The sequence below is a fragment of the Bombus affinis genome, unplaced genomic scaffold, assembly GCF_024516045.1.
Source record: "Bombus affinis isolate iyBomAffi1 unplaced genomic scaffold, iyBomAffi1.2 ctg00000059.1, whole genome shotgun sequence".
NCBI classification, from domain to species: domain Eukaryota; kingdom Metazoa; phylum Arthropoda; class Insecta; order Hymenoptera; family Apidae; genus Bombus; species Bombus affinis.
This window is the reverse complement of record NW_026108820.1, coordinates 1,972,337-1,995,754: the sequence shown is the minus strand read 5'-3', so window position 1 is coordinate 1,995,754 and position 23,418 is coordinate 1,972,337. Positions and strand designations below refer to the sequence as shown.

The following is a 23,418-nucleotide window of genomic DNA, read 5'->3' as shown; positions in this document are numbered from 1 at the left end:
TATAGATATTCATACACACAAATCATAAGATATTCATACACAAACATATTCAAGATATATATAGATAAGATTTATTTCATCCTCTACGTTTCCTAAACGTTTCATGGACTTTTGCATTTTTAAAATTCCCACAAATGCACGAACATCCGCGATCTAATAATCTAACGATGAGTCCGCTATTTCGGAAGATATTTCTATATTTTGGGTAAATCGTTGCTTTGTAATATTTGACATAAGAGAAGCTCGTTAACGAACGCGTAACGTCAGATATCCACGTTTACCGCGACTCTTTCAGGAGAAGAACTTTGCAGCTAGGAGAGTTTTAAGGAACTTTTAATTTAGAAAAATTTTAAAGAACGACCGTAACATGTATATTCCGACGCAAATGTCGTTCCTGATAGGAGAATCACACAGTCGAGTTCAGCAATCGAATCGATGTTCAACAGATGCGAGGGCAGAAGCAGACGAAGAATAAAGAGAGAATAAACACGCACTCGTTAAATCAGCGCAACGAGTAAAGTAGATCTAGCCATTATTCCGTTCTGAAAAGGAAGACAAATGGAAGAGGAAAGGAAGGTTCAAAAGAGCATCGTTCGCTTTGATTATTGACACACGCTCACGCTAATAACGGTCATTGAAAGGCGAACGGAGAATGAGAATTATTGAAACTTGGAAATATCGAAAGCTTGAAGCTTCGCTAATTAAGAGAAGTCAACTGTCATAAACATCGATGAAGATCCTATCGACGGAAAGTTAGGAAATTTAATCTTTTCCCTTTACGTTTGACTCGAACGCGAACAGTTTGATCTGTTTCTCGTTTGAGGAACGACCTAACGAGTATACAGAGTCTTTCGCGTACATTACTCGTCGGAAGTTTCGAGTCATTGCGCGTTTCATCAAATTTTGCAGAATTTAAAGAATCGAAGACTTCGCTTTGATAAATTTTTAATTAAAGAAACGTATAGTCGAGTGCAGGCGATTATTGCTGATAACTGTAACATTTATTTTAGTAACGAAATTGACAGGAGATTTGGCATAGATAATACAGGAAAAGTATTTTAAGCTTTCCATATACGAGGGAGAAAAAGTTTAATTATTTATATCGTAAAGTGGCGTCAGGGAAAACCCGTGTCTTATTTCGTGAATCTGAGTCTTCTATCGGGTAAACGTTCCTCTTTAATAAAATCTATAACGTGTTAGAACGATACAACAATTTTAGTTATTCCGTAGAGTATTACGACAACAGTCTTAGACCATTTGCATGATGATCAGGATCTCATGGTCAAGCAGAGAAGTAAGTGTCACAGTGTAAAAGAAAAATAGTATCGGTGCATGACGTAGGGATGATGTACGGTGGTAAAGCGAAAGCTGAAGGACATTCGAATAAAAAGAAATAATAAAAAGAAAATAGTTATCGGTTATACAATGTGAACAAAATAACGTACGTGTTTAGAGCAACGACGTTGCCTACTACAGTTGTACGGTAACGAGCCTTTAGAATTTAAAGCCTGGATATTACTCTCGCGATGCTCGTCGATTATACGATGGACATTTTTCTAATAGTTTACAGTAAAAATATTCCTACGTCCAATAGATTGAATTTCAAGTTGAAAAATAATATTAGAAAAGACTGAAAACTTCACGATTCCTAGGATTACGTGTAACATTGCGTCTGCGGAGCCAGAAAATTGATCCACCGATTGGTCTCAAAGGAAAGTTATTTATAAGTCAAAGAGTATCGTATTGCATCGTTCTTTCTTTATTCGAAGCACTCGGGAACGTTCGCTGTAAACATTTCCATTGTATCGCGATCAACGAAGAATGATTCGTTTCGTAACTATAATCGCATTTTCATCCATAATGGACAAGACGAAACAAAGCGAAAGGAAAGTTGTACGTTCTCAATTACTCCTATACGGAACAAAGATCAGAAGTTATAAGTTATAGTCATAAGGGGCGACTTAATTGAAAATTACCAAGACACTTGACATCACGCGTTGCTCGAGAGCGAAGTTACGCGGATGTTTATATCGTCTGGGAGTCCCAGAGCAGCAGTTAAGGGTTAATATCGAGAGCGCAGCGATGGTAAACGTTATAATAATACAAAGTTCCGATATTCTCTAACTCTAACCATTCTACAAATTTCATCTTTAAACGGTATCGTGATCTGGTCCTGGTTTAACCAATTGGCTGTTTTCCACGAGTATACTCGTCACGAAGAGATGGCAGTATTTTACGTTACGACGAGCCCCGTCAGTACTAAATTGAAAAATAAAACAGTCGTTTCGTAACAACTTAATTCTATATTATAACAGCCACCCGTACTCCGTGTTCGACGAGTATACTCGCCATCGCTTACTGTTCGCGACACACTTTTAGGTACACGCTTTTCAAAGAGGTCGCAACCGCTAACTACTAAACTTTTTTATTCTGACATTGAAATTTAACAAGAATAAATCAATATTAGCGGCAATTTCAGTTCTATCCTTGGCACGTAAATACAATATAATTTACCTTTAACGAAAATGAATGCAATTATTCGTAATTATTCGCGATACTATTTACTTATATATTTTCCTATGTTGTCTTACGTATCTGTTATTTGTAATAGATGAGATCGAACGAGAAATATTAGAGGATCAGCAGCAGGGTTAATTTATCAGTGTAAAAATATGCGCAAACTTCCACGATCCAGTTATAACACGCGATATAATTCGCTATTTGCTTAGCTCGCTTCGCCAACTGCCAGCCTCGCTATCTTTGTCCATGAGGATCTATTAAGATTATCATTTTAATTACACGTTGGTCGATCGAACGGCCAACGAGAAACGCGGCCGACAATTTTGATTAAATAGCCGCTAGCGTTACCGAGAACACGGCTCGTGTAAAACAATTTCGTCAGACAATTTTGGTTATCGGATTTGTTCGGCGAGACGCGCAAACAAACCGGCTTTCACCTCGTCAAAGGCTACGTTTCACGCGAAACTCGCGCCAGTTACAGCGTTAACTTCCTTTGTAGTATTCATGGTGAAATCGCCAATTCATTTCCACCGTCTAACGAGAAAGACGAAACGGACGTATTCTCGGTGAACGCTTCCCTTTCGCGTCTCTGCCGTTCTTCGAATCGCTCTGCTTCAACGCAGTACAACCAGCCAGCTCTCTCGTTCGACAGCTGACAAATTGCCTGCGTAACTTGTTTGCCGCGACCGCGAGAACTATGTTTTAAGTCGAATGATCGTCAGATGTTACGAACAATTGGAAATTATCTTCATTTCCCATATCGCTGGCCGATGCTCACGATCTGTTCAGTTTGGAAAACATGGAACAGCTCGCTGGACGATTAGTTTGAATTTTACGGAATCGCGTTTGAGGTGGAATATGCCGAGATCGTTGATGTTCGACTGCTCCCACGAATACTCTGGTGTCTGTACGTTTTATCAGTCGAACCTAACATTTCTCAGTGACGGATAAGTTTCTTTTTAAAAAATCTACACATTCTTTTCTCTGTTCGATAGAATAGAATTCCGATAAATAAGAATTTGGTATGAAACTAACAACGTTCCAGTCGTACAGAAAGAAAATAGAATTTAATTAAAAAGGTGGGAGGTGGTGTAAGAATCGGCGATAGAATTCATCAAGAGTACGTGACGTTGGAAAAGCTACAGTCACAGATGTTAGAAAATGGAAACGTGATATTGAGAATTATGTAAAGCACGTGGATTGCTCGAATGATGGGGTAACTGTGGGGAAACCTTAAATACACTAATGTAATGGGATGGTTTCGTTGTGATAAAGACGATAATAACGACGATTTTATACAAATGGAAACAGCCAGCTAAAACGATAATGGAGAGGCACTTTCCCATGCCGAAGCACCCATGCCATTCGAAAAAGGGGCTTCGATCGTATAAAATTCACCGCGCAAAAGCTCCCAGGTACAGAGAAAATGTAATTTTACGCAGTTATTTCTACCGAAAGAATCGTGTGACGTGGTGCTTAAAAAGATATGGAATGTATAAATATTCAAAAAATCAATTTTATAAAATTAAATCTATCGATCCATTAATAGGATTAAAAGAAAGGAATACATCCGAAATGTACACAAAATTGAAGGAAAGGAAGATTTGTATAAAAATTGTAATAATACGATGCAGCAATTTCACGATACCATTTAATTAAAGTGGGTGTATATTTTTTTGAGAGCATCCTCTGTACATCAGAAATATATTACGAAATAGAAATATGTTATTACTGGTTTTCCGATGAGAATCCGAAGTGTATCAAACATTTAATCGGCGTAGATATTTATCGACGCAACAGTTGCAATTTCACAGATACAAATATCTTGCGAGTTCTCTCATCGTCGTAATTTGTATCTCCTTTTTATACATCGTCTGTCTGAATATTCTTTCTAATATTCTAATTGGACTGTAGATTTTGATGCAAATTCATATTTTTGAGAATATGATTGAAAAAAAAAAGAGAAGTAAAGAGTATTTTGTATATTTTATATTTTCTTTCGTATCACGTGCATTTTGTACAATTTTATTGAAATTGGATTACAAGAGCCAAGCAAATCGAACATCAAACGGACTACGCGTCGTGTGTTACTTTATAGGAAAATCACGACAATGTCTGTAACATTCGTAGTATTTTACGATCCTATCTACGATAGCAATTAAAAGTTCATCAAACAGATGATTACATCACGTACAAGCCATTTGAAAGTCAAATTGTTCCATTTTCCGAAAATTTATTCTTTCTAACTTTTTAAGGGTATTGTACATCGTGGCTTATTAACATACTAAATAATAATTGACTGTTCGAATAGTTTGATGATTTTTGGAAAGTACGTGTCCCTGGTAAATATAACTTCTATGCACACTTCCAAATCCGTTTGAAATTTCACCGATACGATCAAGTTAGGCGTGTCTCGCTACAGTGCTGCAATGATCATTTCGAAATGCTTCGTATATCATATACGCAAAAAGTTTCCAGCAACGTTGAAACAGCTTCGCGAGCCACGTGTAATTTATTTATAAAAGATTTTTGCAACTGTCGAGACATCTTGGTATCTGTTAATAATCATTGAGATATCATTGCAATCAAGTAATTGCACTGTATCATACGCGATAACGAAGTTACTCGATTATTCGAATGGTATGTACTGGGATTAGTTTCGATGGATGTTTGAATGATGACGGAATATTTGGCCAGCATAAAGACTGATCCCTTCCATATCGATCGCGTTTATCGATATTTGATAAAGAGGTCGTTTGCAAATTACATTTACCGTCTACTGTTGCTCACGAAATTATTCCAACTCTGATACGTGCTTCTTTATAAATATATCGCGTGTGTACGTGTATGTTACATATTATATTACATATCGCATATTACATATTATATTGTATTTTAAGTAACAAGATATTTAGTGCGAGTGTATATTTCGCAGAGATTCCAAAAGTGATTAAACAGTCAATTATCCATCACATCGATGCATCTCAATGTTCAATGGGACAGTATTTCGCGTCTATAACATGTTGAAGATAGCTCTTTATGGTGTATCTCGTGGAGGAAATTAATTTCACGAAATTAATTAAACAGTCAATTATCTGTTGTACCGATACGTCTTGATATTCAATGGAATAATTTTTGATATTTATTGTACGCTCAAAATACCTATCTATACTATGTACTATTTTTCCCCCCAAATATTCGCCACAACTATTTTCTGCCTTTTACATTTGCACTTTCAGGATGATTTCAAATTCTACCAATGTGATCTGGATAGTCGTGTTTCGTTACAAAACGAACAAAATCCCGAAGTCTCGTGTAACGGGCTATAGGAGGCGTTGGTGCGTTCTTTAAAACAGAATAACTTTTCAAAAATTGAGTCAAACAATTTGTTTCTTTCCTTTTTTCTTTTTTTTTTTTTTTTTTACGAGTTAGAAGAATTGGAAAGATTAACAATAGGTGACGTGTAAAGAAATGTTGAAAGAAGTACAATTAGTCGGAATAGCGAAGAAGAAAGTAAAGGTAGCTTTTTACAACTTTTCTAGCTGGACCTGTAACGAAGATTTAAATAACACATTTCGAAGATTTCCTCTAACTCGTCGAGCAAAATTCAAATGGTTCGGTCCACAGTTGCAGACGAGTTATTTCGTTCGAATGAACGTACGAAACGAAAGATATTTTTACGGCGAGTGTCGGACTATTTTAGCTTTCGAGGCATTGTAAGTTGAATTTTAGTTGCGGTGTCGACAAATCATTGATTCAGTGACAGTGAATTTTCTTTTTTCTGTGTGTGATGCGAATGCGCAGAAACTTTGACGTCAAACGTTCCCGCTGAACGAACAGGACCTTCCGGCTGCCATGGATATTGATTTTCCTTGGGCTTCAAGGTTTCTGGAGCAGCTGTACCCATCCAGCGCAGACTCCGGCTATTCTCAATATGGCTGCCTATTGTACCCAAATCCGCTCGTTTTGCGTCGCAACGCGCTCGCCGCCATACACCAGCATGCGATCAATGCGCCAATGACATCAGCCGAATTTATTTTCGAATGTGACGCGCTAGACGTTATCAACATGGCCGATACATGTACCCTGTCACGTACTTCCTGATCGTCGTGTCTATCTCCATGGTCGTAAGCATCAATGGTAAGCCTCGCATTTCACTCGCTTTGTCGGGCTGCTTAAACCTTCGCCTCTTTAATTCGACGCGTTTCTCACACGTTTCGCCACGAATCAAATTACATTTTTCTGAAATTAAAAATTCGCCGATACGCGTTGTCCATCTTCGGTATTTGCGAGAGAAGAAAACGATTCTTGCGCCTTATTCGTCACGCCGATTTTCACGTCGATACGATCGGAATACCAAAGTTGATCGACTCGACAATGTATTGACCAGTTAGCCGTTGCGACTAATGCGACTAAAATGCGTTAGAAAGGACAGAACAACTACTTTGTTCACGCTGTATTATAGTTTTTTCATAATAATTATTTATATCTCTTCATTTGTTCGTTTTACCTGGTCCTGGCTTCCAAATGGTCGAAACGTCTTCAAATTTACGAATATATTTTAGTTTTCGCTGAAATTGCAGTTTAAACAGCAAAAACTGCTTTTTACGCGTGACGAGTATACTCGTCAAGAGTAGGTAACTGGTTAAGACGGAAGATAATTTGCCAGGATAGACAATGGCGGTATTTCGTCTTTGAGAATTTTTAATTTGAGGAATTTTTCTTTCAACAAAGAGCGTTTCTGTAATGGAAAATGGAAGTTTCTGTTTCTTCCCATTTTTCTCTTTCTTTCTCGAGGTTCCTTTCAGTTACATGGCCCTATTTGTTTTACGAGCAAGTTGCGTTTTAGGAGCGTGTTTCATTGAGGGAGTTTTCACTAGATGTCTGAAGGAACGATGTTTCGTCTATTTATAGCGAAGATCTTCCTCTACATATAAACTGCATATAGAGGAAAGTGCACCTGTTGAAGCCTTCACTCGTAGGTGTTAGCCATTTGTGTTACGAATCGTGTAAACAACGATCATCGTACACGGTGCATTTAATTGACTTTTCTTCCGTGATAAGCTTCGCGATGAATTCTCATTTCGAGGCTACCTTTTTCATTTACCGTCTTGCCTATGTTTCCTATGTATAAAATAAATAATTCATACTGAATACATCTATTTCTATTTTCTCTTTTTCTTTAGATAAGAAGAATATTACAATCAACTTTCACAGAGAATTTTTAACATTAGACCGTCCCAAAAGTGTCTTTTATCTTATAAGGAAATAATAGACGCACAACATTTTTTGTTTTAAATTATTTTATTGAATTACGTTTAATCCATCTTATTCTATTGGAACCAGATGTGAAATAAAACAGTATAATTTTTAACTTCATGAAATATACATAGAATATTTCGTGGATATCGAATCTGCAGTCTTGCGTAGATCCAATTGTCGTGTAGATGCAAACGTAGTCGTATACCGTCTGTTTAGTCTTCGGAGATGATCGAATCTGTTAAGAAGCTGAAACTCTAGAGGATTGGTACGATTGATCAAACTTGCGTGGAAGCGTTTTTCCGAACTTGGAAATATCTTTCATAACTGTAGGTATTTTTAAGTACCCGTGTATGATTTCGTTGATTACCTGCCAATGGATAAGGAATACGTTTGCTGCTCTCGGAATACGTTTAATTGAAATAAATCGAAATAAATTTTTCGTAATTTCCGGATACGTTTACGATATTTTGCTTGCCAAGTCTTACCGTCGGACGTATCGCAAGAACAGCAGGAAAATTTGGCGAAATATCGTTAGAGACGCTATTCGACGGAAAAGCTAAACATCCGAAGAATTCCGTTCTAAATAAGAAACCTAAACCGATGTTTCACCTTATTAGACGATTTCCTCGATGATATCCCTTTCCGCAATCTTCCTAGCAATCTTGTCAACGAACGCGACGAAATTTCATCTTACGCATATCGCCGATGTGTCTGTAAATGTCAAGACTAATATCTATTTATTTGTACAAAAATGTACAAAAATCTGACGTTAATGAAAGCACGACACATTTGTTTGAAAAATGAAAGAAAGGAAGAAGTAGAAGGAAGTAATTTCTAAGAAATAAAAGAGAGAAAGATGCGAAGCATTAAAAAGTAGACAACGATTTGCCCAACGTCTTACGTCCGATTCCTACGTCGATTTTAATAATCTTTAGAAATCTAGGATAAATCACGATTTCTATTAATTAATACGTATTTGTCGGTTGATTGTGTCCGATGATCAGGCCAACTGTTAACTACGGAACATCGAACTCACGCAGCGTCGGAACGAGCAAACGATTTATGGTGTCATCAGTGTGATACAATGGAAGATGGAGAGAGATGCGCCAATCTGACCGGAAACTTCACCACTTTCGGGCACAAGTGCACTGGTGATAAAAGGACCTGTATGGTAATGACAAATGATAACAGCGATTCAAACGCTTGTTGATTATACACAGGTCACGCACGTGTTTCAGCAGATGTTTGATATTTTGCTTTGATCGCGTGCTTTTAAAGCAAACAGAATATAGCAAACAGCTAGCTAAAAGCGATATTAGTTATCGTCAACACGAGAGCGAGAGAAGGCTGTTCAAGATAGAGCCACAGTTTCATTTCGTTCATAACGCGATCTTAGTGTTTGGAAATGTTCAATATAGTCGATCAATTCAGTTTCATAATAATTACGTACTTTATTGAAATTGAATCCGCTTTATAGGAACATATGTACATGGTGTACACATTTGAGGGAATATGCAAATGCAATTTTTTATTTGTTCTTCTTATTTATTGGTAATCAACAATGATATTGAATATGATATAATTGTACAGTTTGCACATACACGGCAAAAATTTTACGAAATCCGTAATCGATATTAACCGACCGAATTAACCATGAACGAGCCGTATTCTCTGGAAATGATGCGAGATATTCTGGAAAATTGATATTCCCTTGACTAAAAATATGTTACGTTCACACTCACTCGTGTTCGTTACAAGTTCCAATGTGAAATGTCATACAGAGTGAAACAAGGAATTGTTGCAAATATTAATTTAATTTTAGTATCAAGAATCATTCTACGTACATGTAGAATTCTTTCTCATCTTTTCTTTTCAGTCTTCTTTTTTCTCTTTTCGCTCGATACTATCAAGTTCGTGGTTTAATGCCGCCCAAAATGAGCTCGTACTCGGACAAAATTAAAAGAAATACTATATTTTAGCGTACGAGTGTCTCTTGCGATCCGCTAGGACATGTCATATAACGAACATCGTGAAAGTTTAAAATCTGCAAATATTCCTTTCACGTTTGCTTCTTTCTCTTCAGGTAAAGCGATTTTCTTATACTACCAGCACCGAAGATTCAACGTCTAGTCCACAAACTTGGTCGGTGGAGAGAAAGTGTACTAACAAATGCGACTCCGGATGTATAGTGGTCGGTGAACGAACAAAACTCTCCGCTTGCACCACTTGCTGCGAGAAATCGTTTTGCAATATCGGTACCGGTGCTGCGAACGATCTGACGATAAGAGGGATCGATCTGTTTCTAGCTTTAGTATTACAAATTACATTAACAATTATCATGTATCCGTCCTGACATTGCAGACGAAGTAACACACGATCGTGAATCATTTTAGTCGCCGATGAGAATAATTGGTTCTATTAACGCGTTTATACGTACATTGTAACATACACTGTAATATTACACAACAACACGATACATAAGATTTATCGCATTACCAATGAAAATGCTGTTTTCATTTTATAAATGTGTACATGGAGTTTCATTCCTTATGTGTTTCATAATAATATTACGATGAATATTGATTAATAAGTCAATAAAATTACGACGATATCGATAATACGAAGCTCAGAAATAAGGAAATAATAATGATGTTCTCGTTCTAATGATGTCGATAAATCAAAGAACAATTGATAATGTAAAAAGGGGATGTTCTTAAGAATACGATGCTCATAATTATAATAATTACAAATACAATCAAATCTACGAGAATGAGATTTAAAACACTGCTAAGTTATTACTCGATCGTTCAACGAACCAATGTAATTTAAATTGTAAATTTTAGAAAAATTGTTATAGCAATACACTACCAATAAATTGTATAAAGTAACAAACTTTTCTAAAAAAAAAAAAAAAACTCATTAAAACTCTCGATATAATAATAAATACTTTTTATCGATTTCCATTTTTCCATTATCCTCTACTTAATTCCCAAGGATGTCAATGAGAAACATATTAGGTTGTTCCAAAAGTCTCTGTCTGTTTTATAAGAAAATAATAGATGCACAACATTTTTTCTTTTATATTATTTTATTGAATTTTGTATGATCCGTTTTCTACTAATAGAACAAAATGGATCATAATGTAAAACAAAAAATGATGTGCATCTGTCACTTCCTTATAAAACGAAAGAAACTTTTGAGAAAACCCAATAGAATGGGAATTTTCTCGTGGACACATAACATTAGAAAATTGTACACAACATTGTCGCCAAGGCCGCCACATCTCTATCTCCATCATCGGTCCATCGGATTTGAAGTATGCCGGTCGTGACAAGAGCAACGTTCAAGATGAAATCCTCGGCCCTTGTTAAATCGTCTCGGTCGGGGTCGAACAATGCGTTCGCCAGCACCCTCGTTTCTCGGTGATTGCACATAAAGCTGCCATTATTAGAACTTCAGTGGGCGGTAAGCGCTGGTGCTTTTTCCAGTCTCGCGTTCGCGCTTACTCTCACGCACAATTCGCCGCTGCACTCGCGTGCGTTTCCAGCCGCGTTCATCCGTCCATGTGGCTGCCAGTCGTAGCACGAAGCTCGTTCGTCGCGTTTACTCCACTTTTTTCATCGAAAAATTTTATCCGGAATATCACGTTCGACTCGACGACCGATTAATTATCGTATTTTACTTTTACCGATGGTGCATCATTTTCATGGAAAACGTTTAAATTTCCACGTGGTGCCACGTGGTGGAAAAAATGGCCACCGGTTGCTGCACGACGCTCCTTCGTCGCGTTTATTCCACCTCTTCGGCGAAACGTTCCATCCGGAACGTCGCGATCGACACGAGATCGAAATTAATTATATTCTACTTTCTCCGATGGTGGATCGTTCTTGCGCGAAAGAAAATTAAATTCATACGGCACGTGGTGAATAAATTGGCCACCAGTTGCTGCACGACGCTCCTTCGTCGCGTCTACTCCACTTTTTCGTCGAAACCTTCTGTCCGGGGGTATCGCGATCGACCCGAGATCCGATCGATCGTCTTATCCTTCCGTCCTTTTCGCGAAAGTCGTTCGAATTTCTGTGACGCGCGCGTGGAAAATACTGGCGCGAATCTTCGAGTTGGTGAGAATCTTTGGCTCGAATTTGATGATTCGTTCGCACGTGGGAATCGCACGGCGAGGCGTGCGATTGTCGCGATCGCTCTTATCGCTCGCTCCACTTACGTTCCGCTTCGTTCTACCGACTACTAGTTTGCTGCATTCCCGGTTACTTTACTGGTGGTGAATCGTTAATCGACGCGAGTTACCGCCCACGAGTTGGTTACGATACGCAAGTACAGTGGAAAAAGGAGTTTAGCGAAACAGTTTCGTAAAGCTAAACGATTGGACGAATCGAAAGGAATTGGAAGTCGTTCTAAGAATTCTGTTCGAAGACAGCTTTGAGAAGGCGAACGGCGATTGAAAAAAGAAGAAATTGAAAGACGTCGAAGGAAATCGACGAACGTTCGAATTCAACGAGGCAGTTTCGTACGCCTAGAGACGATGATCGAAGGAAATTGAGAAAGATTCGTCTGTATTTTAAGATTCTGTATCAATTTGGTATAAATAGGTCGAGCAAATATTCACGGTTAATCTTTTCGATAAAGCACTACCTACAAAACCACTGCATTCTATGATTTCATTTCATCTCTGGTGTACCGTAGAATCGTTCCTTTCTCCATTATACGATCGATTAAACAACACCCTGTGTATTAAAACCAACGATTCACCTTCGTATTACTTCCGCGCGAGCTACGTGATAAAGCGCGAGACATTGAAAATGTTAGAACGCGAGAGTATCGTCGCATCCGCGTCTATATGACACGGCGTTTCGAAAGCGTTACGAACCGGCGAAATGAAATGAGAATATCGGGTCTGCGAATTAGCTGCTTTCATCGCGATAACTACGTCTGCGAGTGAACGAGCATGCCTGGCGAGTTTTGGGTAGCCAGAAAATCCTATTGAAATTTCGATCAAAGCGCGCGAGACATGACGCGATCGAAACTTCCCAGTTTTCTCCTCGCCACGTGGCTGCTCGGCACGATCGCTACTAAGTCGCGAATGAGCGACTTTCTGCAAAGCTTGCAGGAGTACGAGATCGTTTACCCTCGAGTGATCCCGAATGAGAGCGCGCGGAACAGAAGATCGACCCACGAAGACCGAGAAACTTGGCGCGAGTATCTCCACTAAGAGCCGGTGTTCCTCGAGATCAGCAACTGGACCTTAAGGACCATGGCCAACGATCGATTGATACTGTCGTCGAATTTCACCGTGAATTGGGTGCGTCAGGGTAAAACCAAGTCCGAGCGACGTAACGCCAAGGCGAACTGCGATTTTCGACAAGGCAGCTTGGAAGGAGACGCGAGTTCCTTCGTCGTCGTGACGATATGCGAAGAAGAAGTGTACGCCTTGATGTTGATCGGGCAGAGATCGTTCTTCGTTCAGCCGCTGACGAATGGCCAGCATGTGATGTTTCAGCCGAAAAACGAAAAGTGGTGGTCGATCAGGAATAATTCGAGCTTCGTGTCTGTGAATCCGGAAAATCCTGCAGGTGAGAAGGATCGTTATCGCGATGGCTTTTCATCTTTCGTTAGACGGTTGGATGTAGGTGATTGGTTGATCGATTTATCGACTTCCTTGCCAATTATGTTATAAGCTTCTTACTTTGCGATCCGCCGTTAATTGCTTCTTCTATTCTAAAATTGACTCTGATCGTGATACTGTAAGAACTGATAGCGTCGATATTATAATACCATACATAGAGTATGAGAGTAATCGTAGTACAAACGAATATATATATATATATGTCGGGTCGGCGTTAAGATTTGAGTTAGGGTTGAGGGCGTGAAACGAATCCCTATTGGCGCTAGACGTGATCATTATGCAATAAAGGAGATATTTACTAGTGCAAATATGACTATGATGGAATTGGACAAGTAATCGGATAATTAGGTACTCGAGAAGCTAATGACAATGATCCTAGGCTCACTAACGAATCCGTCAAGGGGACGACGGACTCCACTTTTCCTCAGCGTCTAAGTTGTACTCAATGTTAATGCACGAGGCAATCACTACGTATCTGAGAGTTACTTGAATCGTCTTTGAGATCGTACCGGAGAGTGGTTCTCCATCACGGTAACGCTGTCGAGGAAAACTATGATGGGTGTGCCCAAGGGCACGAAATCATCGAATTCGTGGAGAAAAGCCTTCATTCGGAAAGTGAGGGAAATTGGCGTTACTGTTAATTGGTCAATTTCCATGTTGGTGGTTAGGGAAGGGTGCTAGCCGCCCTTAAGAGAAAGTTCGAGAAGAGGAAGCGTCGTTGGTGAGAAAAATAGATTTCTCCTATTTTCTCGTAGTTGGAACGAGGACTGTTTGTCGGTTTGAAGGACTTTAGTTAAACAGATCTTAAGATTTATAGCAGTTCCTCGGGCTAGCTGAACATGTACTGTGGAGACGCGTCGACATCTGGTAATCATCTTACTCAAAGAATAGAGTCTGCGTGTGGCGAGCCACGGGACAGAAATCGTTGAAATGCTTACCGTCGTGCCCCGTCCTAAGTATTTCTTTTAAGGAGAGCTATAGGGTTACTTCATGCCTTTGTTAGATAAAACGTTCATCCCTTGACCGCGACTACGTTCGGCGACTGGTTGTCGCCTCGAGCCCGAGCTTACTATCATAAATCTCAAATAAGTACAGTCGAATCGAATGACAACAGTTTCTTAATTCGGCTATGGTGAAATCCAAATTACAATACTAGGGGTCTTCCCAAAGTTCCGAAGGGAAGGTTCCAGTATTCTTTCATCTCCGACATATATATATATATATATATATATTCGGTTTAATAAATTTAATTTAATAAATTTAAACCGTCAAACAGGGAGGGCTTAATCTGCAGGCAAAAAGAAGAAAAAGAAATAATCATTTACAAAGCGAACGACCATTAGCTAATTCCAATTTAAAAATATAGCTATAGTCAAAGTCATTTTGAACAAATGTTTCCTGTACGCGTTACCGTTTGGCATGGACGAACGTCTCGGACGTTGATGTCCGTACATTTATATATATATATATATATATATATATGCAGTTCTGATAATCATTTTCAACTCGCACAGGGAAGAAACATCATTGAGGCTACCGCGAATTAAATTCGCGTATCAAGTAGCAGGATAGATACGATTCATACGAAGCTTTGCGTCGTTATTCGAGGTAGGAAAAGCTTTAGCAGTGATATCGAGAAAAGCGAAACTACGAAATCATCGCTGTCGTCGAGACAGAAATTGCTGCGAATATCGCGGAAAGCAGAGCGACGGTAAAGAGTATTACAGGAAAAAGTTGTTCGGAATATTAGCCTTGGCAAACATATTTCAAAGCCGTTGAATATGGCGAGATTGTCCGCTTTGTAAATATTTACCGAAAAACATGTCGTACGAAGCTGGGCAATAAACGCGTTTTTCCACAGTTACAAACAAGTATCGTACGTATGAAACAAGTAACGACGAATTTTCCATTCCACGGCACGCGACAATTGACCGTATTATCAGCGTTTCGTCAGAGTTTCAAGAACTGCGTTTTCTTTTCTGTATTTATGGTTTCGCAACTGTAAAACGGAAGGTTTATTCTGGAGATGCGAGTTCGCGTGAACAACTAGCGCAACGAGTAAAAACACGCGGTTTTTGCAACTCGATCGAATTGTTAGCAACTGTGTGTACGAGATCGTATTACTCCCATCGTTGATCGATGTCAGGCTTCTATCCGAGCACAGGGACAACGTTCTCCAACGACCAATCAAACATACCAGATAATAATTTTTCATTGTATCATTATTGTAGCTATTAACGACACGGGCTTGTTGTCGCATGATAAAAAGCATGCAACTGCGCTGACACGATAATACAGCGAACTTTTGCACGCTGCGATGGAAAACGCGTCGTTACCTGTTTCGTACGAACGATACTCGTTTGTAATTCTGTAAAGAAACGTCCGTTGACGAACATTATATAAAGTTCTTCCTTCTTCTTCTTCTTCTTGTCTGTAAATCAACTCCTTACAATTTGACGGTTTAAACACACGGTTTTCGCACACCCCGTATATACAGGATGCAACGGAACAACGTCTGAAAGCGAGAACAACGCGAATCCTTGTGGAAAAATGAAGAAAAAGTATAGGATAAAACGTTCTCATTTTCGACTTGGAGAATCGAGTCTGAAAATTTATCAAGTATACTCGAACTGTATCTGAATATCGGTTCGAATAATAAATTTATTTAATTATATAATTAATTTATTACAAAGGAAATACAATCTGGATGTGAATGTTAAATGGAAACAAATTTTGCTAAGTTGAAAATCGATCGTATCGTAATTACCACGACTCGTTGTTTACAGATTAAAAATCTGTTTTACGAATACGAGGAGCTATATATCTACTATTATTAATCAATTTTTATGAAAAATTTCGTACGATGCGCGGATAAATTCTAATTTGATAAATTGTTGGAAACGTGGAAAATTGAATGCAATAAAATTACGTGGCACGGTTTACACGGTTGCAACTTTATGACCCACTTAGGTCAAGTAGCAATGAAATTTATTGCATATATCGGAAATTCAAGGCACGTAATTGGCAGTTTATAAACAAATTATTTGTTCTCTTAATTAAATTGCCCGCGTCGAAAGCTGTGAAACGTTTTTGTATCGAAATCGAAGAATCCAACATCGCGATCCTATGAATCGAAGAATGCGACGTAAATGTTCGAAGTATGGTTGAGAAACGATAGAAAATTCCAAGTGTTACGCTGTATTTCTCGTTCGATTTGAATCGAAATTTTAATGAGGAACAGCGCCGATTGATATTTAAAAGTGAAACGGTTAAGAGCAACGATACAGGTTTTGTTAAAAGCAATTGGTCTATTTACCTCGCTGTTTAAACGGGTTTGTTTGACGTTACTTTGATCAATTTCCATTGACACTTTTATAGATAGCATTCTTTTTTACGGATGGAAAGCCGTCTGATGGAAATTTGTCTGAAATGTCCGTCGTAAAATTGCATTTTCGCGGGCAACAGAAAACAATGGAATTTTGTACAAAAGCGCAATACTTTAATTAGCGCAAAATTCCATTTTCCCCGCTGGGAAATTGAATTTTCTATTAAAGCGTGATACGTTTAATCAGCGGTGGCGTAAATTCAACAAACTAACAACTGGAATATTGACTTGTCACAATTTTGTGACACCGTATATGTCGTTGATACGTTCCAGTCTGGTCGTATTTACAATTTCAGAAATTTTGCAACTATTTTTTCATTTTATCCGTAACGAGAATAGCGAAGATAAGACAGGCAAACGTGGTAAAACGTTGATAATTCGGTTACAGGGAAATCGAATAAATTCGAAGTTGAAGAAAGTAAGAGAAAGTCGAAACGAAGCAAACGCGATTCCTTAAGCCACGATGTTCAGGGATTTTATAATCTTTCCGGTGACGTCTTCGACGTGGAATACCCAGAAGCTGAGAAATTGATTCTGTACGATGAAAAAGACGATGTCTCCACAGAATACAACGATACAATAGTGGAAGAATTATCGATCGACGTAAATCCTGTTGAGAAATGCTCAGTTGGTATGACCGCTAGTTACTAAAAGGTTACTAGGGTTGTGTTGGTACGACTCCTAACGACGCTCTTTTGTCATAGGAGTCGACCACGCCTTAATTGCTAAGACGCATTGGGAGAGTTTAAACGTTTGCTGTGTGATTTGGTGTTTTGTATAAGAGAGAAAATAAAAGGTGTGATAACCAATCCGAGTGGATCCGAGATTGATTATCAACCCCAACCTATATAAAATAACAAATCCCGAGGAAATTGGATACTTCTCTGGTCCTAAATGGCAAAGGAACAGATTATCAAGTAAGTCAAATATTTTTCCAAATGCCATTCTTGTACAATCGTTGCTTTTCTACTTACCACGTACAATATAGCGGTTAATAAATTAACGAATCATCGAATATTACTGAAAGAAAGAAATTGTACTGATATTCCAATCTATCGTGTACAAAAGTAATAATAACAGCATGTAATATAAGAATAGCTTATCTTCAGCCTTAAAAGGAACTCGGTTTACAATTATTCTCCCTATTGCGTTCCACTCTCGCTTGATCTTCTACACGTTCATCTATATTTCGCTGTTTTTAATTTATTTTATTATTCCCTGTCTATTACACATATGTATATTGTCCATTGCACGAATCTTTATCTATCTTGCCTAATTTAATGTAAAAAAAATAGAAAAATAGACAAATTTGCTGGAGGAATACGTTTACCAAAATTTGTCAAGAATTTTAAAGAAATTTGCAGGATGAAATTCACGGTGATACCGAATTGATATTTTTGAAATTATACTTTTGAAATAATTATTTATATTATAATAATTATTCCACGAATACTTGCTCGTAGATATTAATTTATGCTTTTAATAATCATGCGTTTAAGCTATCAAGTCGAGTCGAGTAGACTTTCTAATTTCGTGGAAGATAAGTCGATTTCTAAGATAAGTCATTTCTAGAGAAAAGACCAACTGCTAAGGATTCGCCGCCACGATGGCTAGAGCTTGGAATAGCTGCTGATTACTCCGTGGTAGATTTTCATGGAATTCGAGTACAGCAATATATCTTGGCTCTTTTAAACATCGTAAGTAATACCAAACGAAATTCTGTTATTATACTTAGATATAGAATACCTTCTCCTACATATGTACGCGAGCAACCGGGAAACATAGGGCAGAGTTATGCGTATCTCTGTATTTTCAAGGTACGCTACTTGCTTTCAAACATCTCGATCGTATACTCGGATGGAAGCTCTGTATTTTCTGTTTACACTGTTCAAAGCTTACACGTATCTTTTAAAGAGTTCTGCAAATAATTTATCCGTAATGGAATTTTGTAATCGATTAATTTCAGCCATTCGGTAATTGGTTTTCCAATGCTGTTGAGATTAATAACGTACATTTCCTAAGATAAATATAACGAATAAAATTAATTTTTTAGGAAAATTATATAAGATACGATGTATTTACGAGAGTTTTGAATAATAATTTATTTGTAAGGCTGTAATACTGTTTCAACGCCTGTTACATTTTCGTACGTATTTTAATCCTAGGTCAGTGCAGTTTACATGGACCCATCGCTCGAATCCAACATGATTCTAGTGATCGTACGAATGATTTTATACGCGGAGAAACGAGACGTTGTGGTAAGCGATTTCCATTAAATTAAATCATTTAACTAAAGTAGTAACTATCTGAGATACGCATATGCGAGTGTCAATTATTTTATTTTCTACTTATCTGTACAGTGTATGGTATATAAATTATATAGGTCAAAATATCTGCGCATGACGTTTTAGATCGATAAAATGCAACGAGTTCCATTTTGTTAAATTGGACAACCGTGAACGATCCCTTGGAAACAAATTTCCAAACAAACAATTTTCACGGATCATTGACAAACCTCGCATTTATCGTGTATCCGAAATATCTGTATAATCGACTATTAAACCTTTTTCATCTCTTAAGAATCTTAATTTAATGTTATAGACCTATGATAATATCATTGATATACGACACTTGCGATTCCTTTTACTTTTCTTTTTCTGCTATTCTTCTCTGCTGTTGAATCAACATTTCAACATTTTTCAGGAAGATTAAAATACTAATAGCGTTACAAGTTACATTTGATTACAATCAACAACACGATTACTTGCACATATATTTATTATCATTGACGAATATTTATATATAGTATATAATGCATGATGTAATAATAAATATAATATATTCGTAATATTAGCTAGCTTTTATTAAGAAAATATTAAACGTTGTCGTAGGTCCGCCGTGGCGATGCCAGACGATCTCTCGAGAACGTGAACAAATGGAACAGAAAGATGCTGTCCTCGAAGGGCGTAAATCACGATGTTGCTGTATGGTTGACGCGGTTAGATATAGGATGTCCTTCCGGTTACGCACCTATGTCAGGAGTATGCGATACCGCGAGATCGTGCGCGTTAAATCGAGACGAAGGCTTGACCAGCGCCTTTATCATCGCTCACGAAGTAGCACATATGTGAGTGTCCCACATGTTGGGATATCGTTGGCAAACTGAAATATTCATAACTGGCCTGGGTATTTACGCAGAGACCGTGTGCTATTTATTTATGCAAATACGTACTTTTACGAGAATAATTTGAAAAATGAAATCTCCATAGGAGAACTTATTATCTTTACCGAATATCACAACGAGTACTGTACTTTGAATCTGCCATAGATTTTTGCGTATTATGTGCGTTCTTGCATTCCTCCTTTCACCTACGATGGCTCTTAAACAAGAAACGATATCGTAACGAGAAATACAACTTAGCTGAGCGTCCACTTTGGTTCCACTAGTGTTGTCCCATACGACTTTGTGTTTGACCTCGCTATTAGGGGACTTTTTACCCAACGTTTCCTTCACCGCCTTCACTACCTTTGATTTATCGAACTTGAGACTTAAACTGGCCGTTACTAAATCTTCCGGCTTCTTCGACATCGGTTGGTGTCTCTTCGTGAACCAATTCGACGGTGCCATAAAGGTCGAAATTGCGGCTTTCGAGGATCCGCTAAGCTTACTTTTAGCTCCGTGCAATGTCGACACGTCGAAGCTGTTGGAACGGAAGCTCTTCGATCGACTTCCTTTCTGTTCGGTCGTTTTTCCGGGCCAGTTTGATTTGCTATCGTCCCGCGAACTCGGCGCTTCCTCGCCGCATCGGTTGATTTCCGTCGCGGAACACGCTAACGAGCTTAGGATCGATATCAGATCCGTATTAGAGCAGACAATGCCCGCAGCACCGGAAACGGATGCACTCGCGGCTCTTGGCAGTTCCGAGACGCGCTTTCGGAGAGAAGACGTCGGCGAAACCGACGGAGTAGGCATTTCAGAGAATCGTTGTTTCGGCTGTTGAGTGTAACGTTGAGCGGAACTGTTACCCTCCAGCGGCTGTATTTCGTACACTTGCTCCGTCGACGTCCTGTACATCCTTAAGCGCACCTGGCAAACGGATTGCTTTTATTCGAAAGACAGTTTCTCTTTTATCATAATTCGTGCGTTATGATACATGTTTCGATGATTGAGCCGTTAAGCGTGACAAAGCGATGGAATTGTTTTGCACAGAAATTCTGGTTCTAAAAGTATGTTAGGGATTCTAGGGCGTAATAACATCTTGGAACGCAAAGTTATCGATGTGTCGATGAAAGTTAAGCGAGCTTTATCGAAGCACACGTTCGAGTCTTTGGGCGATTGCTAGGAATACGCGTAATGTTCTTTTCTGTGAGCTGAAAAGTTGAACGACTATAAAAGGCGTTTGTAGAGGATTTCAAAACGGAAGAAGAGGCAGATTATTTAATACATAATATCTTCCTTTATAATATATCTAATATCCTAATAATTAGATGAACGTAATACAAATGTTTAGAATCAGAAATTATCTGTTTATATAGAGATCTGTTTGATGCAAGATCTAACATCAATCAAATCGGATTGTATGGATTGTGTATTTGTCTGTGTTAATCCTTTGACGTCGATACCAACGATGTATATAGCGAATGGCGGTTATCAGCCAAGATTATGAGTACGTAGGGAAGAACAGAACTGAACGCTTGCTGTTCCAATAATGACGATCCATAAAAGTCTGAACTCTAATAAAAAAAAATACGCATGATAACGAATACAGCGCGTATTCTTTCGTATGTCTTCAATGAATATGTATAAGTTTGCTCGTAACAGAGTTGAAAAATGCCTGTAGCGTTCCAAGTTTGAACAACGTTTGTGTCGCGCGAAAATTGAACAATATCTGAACCGCTTGAACGTTAACAAGTATCTTTTTCTGTGTTCGAGGTGTGAATGCCGCGAGTGTCATGACCAGCCTTTCACGTGCTCTTGGCGCGCCTTCTACTGGCAAAGATGGGACGCTACTTGAACTAACACGAGATGTTAGTTTTCCGAGAAGATCACGATATCTGTGCGGGTGAGGAAGTTCGGCAACTTGTACCGCTGTAATATAATTCCAAATTACCCTGCGGAGATACCGAGTTTACGACACGTCCCTGGCGATTGAGCGCGGGATGAAGCAAATTTCTATGTTATTGCTTAATAATTTATGATTCCAATTGAAAAATAAGCTTCTTCGCGACCATGCTATAAGCTTCACCGACGAAGACGTGCTTCCTTAGCGAGGCTCCTGACGAACAAGGAATGAAAACCATAGCGACTCGATTCGTCCGTAATTTTAACTGTTAATTTTCGCCTAATTAATAATTGTTCTAACTCCATCTAAAAAAGAAGAAAAAAAAGTAATTGATGAATCCACGTATGCGTACATTGTTATAAAGAACGATATGATGTGTAAATAATTATAAGTTACAAAGAATAAAATAATAAATAATACGATGAAAATTGTATACCTGGAGAGCAACGAATATTTGGTTCTTTCAAATCTTAACTTCGCACGATCGTATAGAAGTTCGTCAACTTTAAATTCGGTTTTTCTTAGTCTGCAAACTAGCGGAGATAGAGCGGCTAAAATTGTTGAGGTTATTCAGTATATAAAGAGAGAAAAACGCGTGGATAAAGTGTAAGATACAAAGTATATATTTGACTTAATAATGAAATACAGGAATACAATTTGAGCTGGTCCAGATCCGCACGCTAGCAGTGTTACTTTATGACTGAGAACCCCGAAGCCAACGTCGCCTGTCTACCGTTTATGGTCTGCCTCCCTGCTATTCTTTTGTTTATATGCTGTCGATGGCTTCAGCGCTTGAGAAAGCTAAAAAGACCAGATGTGGAGTTTTCCTAGAAGTGGTGACCACTTCAACACCCTCCCTAAAACTCTACATCCCAACAAACAATTATATCTGAATATTTTCTAACTCTCGTCGTAAATATCTGAACCTTGATTTTGTCAATGTCTTCACAAATACATTTGCCAACTGCCTTTCTCTTTTCCATTCAAATTAATTTATTACTAAAAAAACTACGAGAAGACTAAACAGATCATGTAGAGTTTTTTTTTTTTTATATTAGAAGTGATAGTCACTTCGACACCCTCCCTAAAAACTCTACATCTCTATAAGCAATTACCTCTTAACATCTTTTTTATTTTTCAAACCTAACTTTTGTCTTAAATATTCAAATCTTGGTTTTGGCAACGCTTTTGTACATATATCTGCCAGTTGCTCTTCGCTTGTTACATATGTTACATCAATTTCGCCTCTATTGTATAAATCTCGCAAAAAGTGGTATCTTATATCAATATGCTTACTTCTTTGATGGAATTCAGGATTCTTAATTAATTTTACGACACTAGTATTATCTACACATAGCGTATACTTAAATATCTCTATTTTGCATTCGAGAAATATTTTCTTTAGCCACATAATTTCTTTCTTTTCGGATCTCATCGTTTCGTTAAAATCCACTGGTAATTTTTTCGCTACGTACGTTACTGGGTTACCATAAAAATCGGTTCGCTTGATCTTATCTCTATCTCTCAATTGTCTCACATTCTCGCTA

The 23,418-nt window shown here is 38.2% G+C and overlaps 2 protein-coding genes and 3 long non-coding RNA genes across 6 annotated transcripts in view; all 5 read left to right on the top strand.

Moving 5' to 3' along the window:
- LOC126926817 (uncharacterized) overlaps positions 1-10,674 on the top strand; it is a 54,557-nt gene extending 43,883 nt beyond the window's left edge. The window contains exons 2-3 of one of the 2 annotated variants that reach the window (XM_050743205.1): positions 8,787-8,953; positions 9,866-10,674. In XM_050743205.1, coding sequence (XP_050599162.1) covers positions 8,787-8,953; positions 9,866-10,135 — 437 coding nt within the window. In that variant the 3' untranslated portion in view covers positions 10,136-10,674. Of the gene's footprint in view, positions 1-8,786; positions 9,389-9,865 lie in introns of those variants that run through there. The other variant, XR_007714906.1, reaches the window with a different exon arrangement.
- LOC126926830 (A disintegrin and metalloproteinase with thrombospondin motifs 3-like) overlaps positions 1-23,418 on the top strand; it is a 305,556-nt gene that overhangs the window by 71,193 nt on the left and 210,945 nt on the right. The window contains exon 3 of the mRNA XM_050743221.1: positions 18,974-19,066. Coding sequence (XP_050599178.1) covers positions 18,989-19,066 — 78 coding nt within the window. The 5' untranslated portion in view covers positions 18,974-18,988. The remainder of the gene's footprint in view (positions 1-18,973; positions 19,067-23,418) is intronic.
- Positions 5,260-6,521, top strand: LOC126926896 (uncharacterized). The gene is made up of 3 exons (XR_007714999.1): positions 5,260-5,858; positions 6,063-6,236; positions 6,325-6,521. It is a non-coding gene; the product is annotated as an uncharacterized LOC126926896 (long non-coding RNA).
- On the top strand, positions 17,545-18,715 carry LOC126926859 (uncharacterized). Its single transcript, XR_007714954.1, has 3 exons — positions 17,545-17,725; positions 18,381-18,505; positions 18,626-18,715. It is a non-coding gene; the product is annotated as an uncharacterized LOC126926859 (long non-coding RNA).
- LOC126926898 (uncharacterized) lies at positions 19,836-22,304 on the top strand. The gene is made up of 2 exons (XR_007715001.1): positions 19,836-19,935; positions 21,742-22,304. It is a non-coding gene; the product is annotated as an uncharacterized LOC126926898 (long non-coding RNA).